This window comes from Mobula hypostoma, chromosome 2 (genome assembly GCF_963921235.1).
Source record: "Mobula hypostoma chromosome 2, sMobHyp1.1, whole genome shotgun sequence".
Classification (NCBI taxonomy): Eukaryota; Metazoa; Chordata; class Chondrichthyes; order Myliobatiformes; family Myliobatidae; genus Mobula; species Mobula hypostoma.
The window spans coordinates 154,417,653-154,425,398 of NC_086098.1; the positions used below are offsets into that span (position 1 = coordinate 154,417,653).

Below are 7,746 nucleotides of genomic sequence, written 5' to 3' on the forward strand. Positions count from 1 at the left end.
CCCGGTGGGTCGACCTATCCTTCTGCATAATTATCTCGAAACTAATAAAATTATGATCACTAGATCCAAAGTGTTCCCCGAGGCACACTTCAGTCACCTGTCCTGCCTTTTTTCCCTAATTGTAGTCCAGTATCACCGGCTCTCTCTCGTTGGGTTCTCTATATATTGATGGAGGAACGTTTTCTGAACACTTGTAACAAACTCTGTACCACCCAGCTGTTTTACAGCACGGGAGACCAGGTCGATATGTGAGAATTAAAACACCTGCTATCATAACCTTATGTTACTTGGAACTGTCCGTGAATTCTCTACAATATTTGCTCCTCTAAATCCCACTGACTATTGAATGGTCTGTAATATAATCCCATTAACGCGCTCGTCCCTTTATTTCTCTGTTCCACCCATATAGCCTCACTACATTAGCTCTGAACTCTGTCATTCAGCACTGCCATTTTCCCGGGCTGGTAATCATTGTAGTGTGATCATGTCTCATCGGCTAATACAGTATCCGATTTCCACTCTATCCACACCCTCTGCTTGGGTTTGCATATGAGGAACTATCTCTGCAATATATTCAGAGACTTGTCTTCACAAGACTTCTGTGGAAAATTTCCGAGATTCACTTCTGTCTGAGCGAAAACATTTCATTGCGTCTTAGAAATAAATGCCCCTTGCCGTATTATGAGACTGTGTTCTCTTTGCAAGAATCCTCAGCCATGGGGAACATCTTTCCTGCACCTAGCCTGGCTGGAACTCTGAAAACCTTGTGCAGTGCACTGCGGTAATATTATTGAGATTTACTCTCATTGTTCTAGATGTTACTATGCAGACGATGCAGCAGATGCAATCTACATGACAGCCGCGCTATCGGAGGAATTCTTTGAACCCTCTCTACGGCAGGTATATTCAGCCAGTTCCATGTCATTGCTAAATTTAGAAATATTGCATCAGTCTCTTCATCTAACTCACTGAAATACATTGTAAATAAGCAGGGCCCAAGCACTGATTCATACAACTAGTCTGCCTGCTGTTTATTGCTAGTCTAAGATTCCTTTTAGGAAATATTTATTGACGACAAGCCAATATATTGTCCCTAGTTTAAATGTATTTTGCACATTCACATTGCCACTGTCACAGAAGTGACCTTTTCCTCCAACTTGCCCAACCCCCAACTTCTCAACCAGCCATGGAACCTTCCTCACTGTTGCTTTGTCACTCTCTATGCTCGGTCGCTGTGCCCTTGGCTCGAAGTGCTAATACTGTCCTGCTCCAACCTCATATCCTCAAGCAAGTAAGGATTTCAACAATGTTCAAAAGAGAAGCCAGATGTAGGCACTAACATTTCACTGAAGCAGAAATCTAAGATAATTATTCTAAGGGTATACTGCGCCGATAGCACACAGGAATTTTTCGTCTTTAACTCTCCAATTGCTGCTTTCGCTTAAAAGTTTATTTATCTGCCCGACTCTTGCCAAGGTATGAGTCACTCCTGCCAAGGTAACTGGAGAATTTGGGCTTGTCTCGTACACATCTATAGTGACTCCAGTGTTTCTCCTGTTTTACAATAGTATTTACTCTGCTTTCTATTACTTATCTGCTGACTTCATTGTGTTTCTCTCTGAATTTCACTGAAGGGCTCATGCTATGTAAATATATGTAAATGTCCCGCCCACAATTTGGCATTTTGATAACACGTGGATAGAAATTTGTATGAATAATCAATATCTTGTGACGTAACGATATTTCAGACTACTTAAAGGGAGGCTTGGAAGGAGCCCAGAGCCGAACTTGTGAGGCAAAGCATCCCTTCATCTCCTTCACCATGGCTGAATGGATTCCGGGTTTTGTCGCTCTGGTGTTCTGTTTCCACAGTAAGTACAATGCATAATCCATAATATCGCTACATTTCCTATTCTGTTGATGGTTGACGACGCTATGATTAATTTGTTTTTCATCAGGTATAGTCGCTGAGATTGTTTTGACTCAGTCCCCGTCTGTCTCAACTTCTCCGGGTCAATCTACAAAGATTACTTGTACCATGTCAGGAGGAAGCATTAGCAGCTACTATGCGAACTGGTACTGGCAAAAACCCAGCGGCACTCCTGGACTCGTGTGGAGTGAACGCAATGGCAGAGGTTCCGGAATACCAGATCGATTTACCGGTACCGTAGACTCATCTAGCAACCAGATGCACTTAACCATCGGAAACTTGCAATCGGGGGATGTCGCCGATTATTACTGTGGTATATGGGCCAATGATAGATTGAACTTCGGGAAAGGAACCAAACTGAATTTGGGCAGTAAGTACATTTTCAACATTCCAGCTTTTTCCCCTTTCAATTGCAAATCTTTGAGCAATAGTTTGTGTCCATTACCTTCATTCGTTTTGAAAACCAGTAATCTTTTTGTCTTCATGTTTGGAAGATAAACCACTAAAACAACAAAAAGATAAATTGGCTCAAATTTAATCAAATTGTACTGATGTAGTTTTGAATTCAGTGTTCAAACTAGTTTGTAAGCAAAACAAGACTAAATGGCCCCTACTATTGTTGATACCGTTGAATCCTGAGAGGACATACGCTCCAGTTATTGACATGTTATCACTACCTGGCTTCAAATTTGAGAATAGATTGTAAAATCCATCAAAGAAAATAGCAAAAGCATAGATCAGTTTTCGCCAGCGGACGACTGAGGCAGAACAAGTGCGAAGGAAGTTCCAAGCTGAGAATGAAACTTGCCCACCCCTCTCCCCTTTTCCCTCTGCAGTATCACCCGATTTGACATTTCCTATTTACGCATTATCTTTCTTCGCTCTGTACTCCAGGAACTTGATATCTTCTGAATTCTGTTTCTTAACTCGCCCCCAATCCCCTCTCATCGTCGATCCCCTTCCGAATTTGTGAATTTTTGTTAACTCCCAGTTAAGAAATCACTTAATGTGAAATTTATCGCCCTTCTTATGACAATCTCGGAGTTCAAACAGTTCAATGTCTTTCATCTTTGGACCTTTAACTCTTTAAGATCTAATTTTCACCATGTGCTCGTCAGCAAATAGAGAGCCTTAACCGTGTTAACAGCGTTTTTGCTGTAAGTAGTCCGAGCTGGAAGTCCATCCCTATATCGTTACCACTTTGTCACTGTTAAATAATTTTTTTAAAGTTATGGTTTTGCCTAAAATTCCGCTGGTCTTGCTTCAAATGTTTGGGACTCAATTTTAGTCTCAACGTGTTTCTGAGTTATTTCTGGATCTCTGAAAGCGCAATTTATAGGATTATTTTGAAATTTCTTGAGACGATTATAAAAATTACTGGGACGAGAAAATCTGTAGATGCTGGAAATCTAAGCAACCGACACAAAAGGTTGGAGAAATTCAGCAGACCAGGCAGCGTCTATGCAAAAGAATACACCGTCGACGTTTCGGGCCGACACCCTTGATCAGGACTCATGATTTCGTGATGAAGGGTCTCAGCCCGAAACTTCGACTACTTACTCTTTTCCATTGACGCTCCCTGGCCTGCTAAGTTCCTTCAGTATTTTGTGTGTTGCCAAAGAAAGATTACGGTTCCACTGTAACCAAATTAATCTGAGAACCGGTAGTACCCATCTGCAATTAAAGATCTTATTGTGCGCTTGGAAAGTTTGAATGGAAGTAGATAAAGAATTAACAAAGCCAGTGAATGAAGTGGGTTTAAGGAAAACAGAACTACAAGATGGACTTGCTTTTGAACTTTTAAATTGTATAAGCATCCGACTGCCGGGTTGCCTTTTGAATGGTTTCTGAACAGTTTTTGCATAAATTTCTATTCAGCAAAAACTGAAAACCGAATCACGAAACCCTGATGTTATACCATTTAATTTCCATGAAAACGACTCCGTGAGTTTAGAACATTAACAGTTTAGGGGGAAGTGTGTCAAGTTACTGCAGATCTCAGTCATCTCTGAAATCACACAGATGAACCCCGTGAGACTTAATGCCATAGTAACGTTACACCCCTTTGATCGGCACACGCCTGAATTACCGATCCTGTCAGACTTCCTGTGCACGAACTTCAGCGGAGTCTATAGCTGGCTCCGTGGTTCGCATCACTGTAAGTTTAATATCGAAGGGTGTTGACACGAGGTACGCTGTTATTGCCAAGCCCCGAGAGAGAGAGGCACTGAATCGGATCAACAGTTCGCTGGCTTTAATAGGAACTGTGCAGAAATTTAAATAAAAACAATAAACGCAAGACCAATCATCCATTAACCAGAATATTCCAAGTAAAGCTAACGCCGACAAAGCGCCTTGGAAGCAGTAGCTTTTAATAGCAAATAAATACCAGTCTTTAATAGTGTCACAATAAACGGTATCTTTTCTTTCCCGGAACCAGGACAGCAGTAAGCAGGGAGCACTGAAGTTTGCTGTGCTTTTGGTCAAGTCTTGACAAAACTGAAACGAGAGGAAGTGAGTGAAATACCACCACAATGAAATACTAATTGGCTGGGAGAACGTGATTGCCGAACCCGTTCCGCAGCCCGCCAGCAAGGGCGCGCAGACCCCACAGCAAGGTCCGCGGTTGTGACAGATGTGCCTATCATCCCTCACAACATTAAATAGTATTCTGATATGCGTACTTACTGTCAATCTCTTGATGAAGGTTGGCGATTTAAACCGACTGTAAAAACTGATCAATATATTTTTCAGCCTCTCAAATTTCGTCTTCATTTTAGATTAATCAGGTATCACAATTTTAAGCGGCTCACATTTCAGCCTGTCCGACATTTCAATTTTCGAATAGGAATACAATGAAAATGTTGCATTTGAACCTTCTAATCCTTCGAACCAACGCTTGACTGGCGCCTGACGCGAATCTGCGTTATGGCCGAGACATGTTGTCTTACCTTTCAGTGCACCTCAATATCAGACATTTGCAGCCATTCTACCTCTGGCTCATAATTACGCGGGTTTAAGATAATATTTGGAAACACAATATTCCTTTCGAAACATTTTAGCCAGAGGGTGGTGAACTTGTGGAATTTATTACCACAGGCAGCTGCGGAGGCCAGGTGGTTGGATATATTTAAGGCAGAGCTTGATCGATTCTTGATTGGAGGCGGAATCAAAGGTTATGGGATGAAGACTGGGGAACGGCGCTGGGGAGGGGAAAATAGATCAGCCAAGGTTGAATGGCAGAGCAGACTCGATGGGCCAAATGGCCTAATTCTGCTCCTATGTCTTATGGTCTTATATTCCCGAACTCAAGTTTATCAGTTCCAGTTTCGCAGTTAACTCACTGTTGGTGGATTGTGTGATATTAAGGTATATCTGTGTGTGTGTGTGTGTGTGTGTGTGTGTGTGTGTGTGTGTGTGTGTGTGTGTGTGTTTGTGTGTGTTTGTGTGTGTTTGTGTGTGTGTGTGTGTCTGTTTGTGTGTGTGTGTGTGTGTGTGTGTATGTGTGTGTGTGTGTGTGTGTGTGTGTCTGTGTGTGTGTGTTTGTGTGTGTGTGTGTGTGCACCAAGCACCACAATCTGGGAAACGTTGCAGCAAATCGCGGGTATATTGTCTCAGATACTGAGGAGAGAATTTGTTCCAGCACTTTAGGATGCTGAATAAATAATAATAAATAATGACCAGAGCACTTCTGGTGTCAACTACAGATTACCTCCGGGAAGCTATATGTAGTATTGCCTGGCTTTGTAAGAAAATACCTGCTTGTACCTGTCTTCCCGATTCGGATTCCAAATGTAACAGGATTGCCGGTTTGAATTTGGAATACTTGCTCCTCATTGGTAAACACTGGTAGAAGGTTAAATAGAAATTTGTCATTATCAGCAAAATTAGTGCAGAAGGTGAGGCAGAAACATAAATGAGCGTGGTGGTACATTGAATAGAACTGAATATTTTGTGCTCAATATTAGAGAATATTTCCAGTCATTTATCCAGAATCAGTATTCATAACTTGTTAACACCGCCACTCTACATATATTGAGGAAACTGGAATTCGACTGAAAATACAATGAGGTAGCAAACAGCTTAGTAACCATTTCTTTTTTAAATCGATCCCCACTCCTCAAAGGGATTTTTAATTCCAAATGTCATTCCAAACGTTCACGGAGAAGAAATAGCACCAAAATATTAAGTCACTTTGAGAACAACATTAATTTTGAAATACAAAACGTGTGATTAATCCAAATTGTTTTCTTTGAAAATGTAAGGTTTATTTTTTTGAATTTGACACGTGGTCGCGCTCTGAAAATATCCCCAGGTTATTGCATTTCCAGATCTCTGCTGTTCTACCTCTATGATTCTTGGGATGGCAGGACTTTCATAAAAAGACTGGATCGGCTAGGCTTATACTCGCTGGAATTTAGAAGATTAAGTGGGGATCTGATTGAAACGTATAAAATTCTAAAGGGATTGGACAGGCTAGATGTAGGAAGATGTATTTGTTCCTGATGTTGGGGAAGTCCAGAACGAGGGGCACAGTTTGAGGATAAAGGGGAAGTCTTTTAGGACCGAGTGGTGAATCTGTGGAATTCTCTGCCACGGGAAACAGTTGAGGCCAGTTTATTGGCTATATTTAAGAGGGAGTTAGATATGGCCCTTGTGGCTAAAGGGATCAGGAGGTATGGAGAGAAGGCAGGTACAGGGTTCTGAGTTGGATGATCAGCCATAATCATACTGAATGGTGGTGCAGACTCGAAGGGCCGAATGGCCTACTCCTGCACCAATTTTCTACGTTTCAATGTTTCCAAATCGTATTAATGCGGTTCCGTTGAATGAAGGTTTTCGTGCGGTTCCAGCGCTGTCGATTGTAAACCCAACGAAGAAAGACAGAGCAGCGATAAATAAAAGAAGCAAGCTTCTGGAGGAACTCAGCAGGTCAGGCAGCATCTGTGGAAGCAATGTTCCGATGTACCCGCACCGCACCCCCACCCCGCGCGCCCCCACACAGACACAGACAGACAGACAGACAGACACACACACACACACACACACACACACACACACACACACACCGAAGCGTCAAGTATCGATTTGCTTCCAGAAATGCGACTGACCCGCTGAATTCCTGCAGCAAGTTGTTCTCCTCCTCAAGATCCCAGCATGTGCTGTCTCTCTTATCTCCGAAGAAAGGCACTTGTTTCGGACACTATTGTCAATCAGTAGTTTATCTTATTGAACATCTTCCTATTTTTCAGATCCTCTGCCCCCTAAGGTGTTGGTCCTCCGGCCCTCAGCTGAAGAAATCACGAGAAACGGCACCGCCACCCTGGTGTGCTTGGTGAGCGGGTTTAATCCGGGAGCTGTGGACATCGAGTGGACGGTGGACGGCAGCCCGAGGAAGAATGGCGTTGAGTCGAGCCGGGTCCAGCTGGAGGGGGACAACACATTCAGTTCAAGCAGTTACCTGACTCTGTCTGCCTCAGATTGGAACTCACACGATCTTTACACCTGTGTGGTTAAACACGAGGCTCAGGCAAACCCAGTTAAAGTAAACGTTGCACGATCCGGTTGTCTGTGAGTCAAGCGATAGATGTACTGATTTGTTGCTCCTGAAAATAAATACCTTTCAATCTTATTTGTAAAGCACAGGTGATGCGCAGTGTATCCGCTTCAATCTACCGATCCAAACTTGTTCTGAATTGATCAGAACACGGGTGTAATTTTACAAGAGACTTGCAATAAATCGCTATTATCTCCTATATTGATCGATGACTTTGTAATATCAGAATCAGGTTTCTTATCACCGGCAGGTGTCCTGA

The 7,746-nt window shown here is 42.5% G+C and overlaps 1 protein-coding gene across 1 annotated transcript; it reads left to right on the top strand.

The window, feature by feature from the left end:
* The first annotated feature begins 1,822 nt into the window (after positions 1–1,822).
* Positions 1,823–7,505, top strand: LOC134359754 (immunoglobulin lambda-1 light chain-like). Its single transcript, XM_063073344.1, has 3 exons — positions 1,823–1,871; positions 1,959–2,300; positions 7,183–7,505. The coding sequence occupies exons 1-3, from the start codon at positions 1,823–1,825 to the stop codon at positions 7,503–7,505; spliced, it is 714 nt and encodes a 237-aa protein (XP_062929414.1).
* Positions 7,506–7,746: the final 241 nt, after the last annotated feature.

What these genes read in the sequence shown, in the direction of transcription:
- LOC134359754 (XM_063073344.1), top strand. Translation starts at nt 1,823, where the DNA reads ATGGCTGAATGGATTCCGGGTTTTGTCGCTCTGGTGTTCTGTTTCCAC. An exon ending in TCTGGTGTTCTGTTTCCACA is followed by an intron (nt 1,872 to 1,958) that starts GTAAGTACAATG and finishes GTTTTTCATCAG; the next exon opens with GTATAGTCGCTGAGATTGTT. An exon ending in AACCAAACTGAATTTGGGCA is followed by an intron (nt 2,301 to 7,182) that starts GTAAGTACATTT and finishes CCTATTTTTCAG; the next exon opens with ATCCTCTGCCCCCTAAGGTG.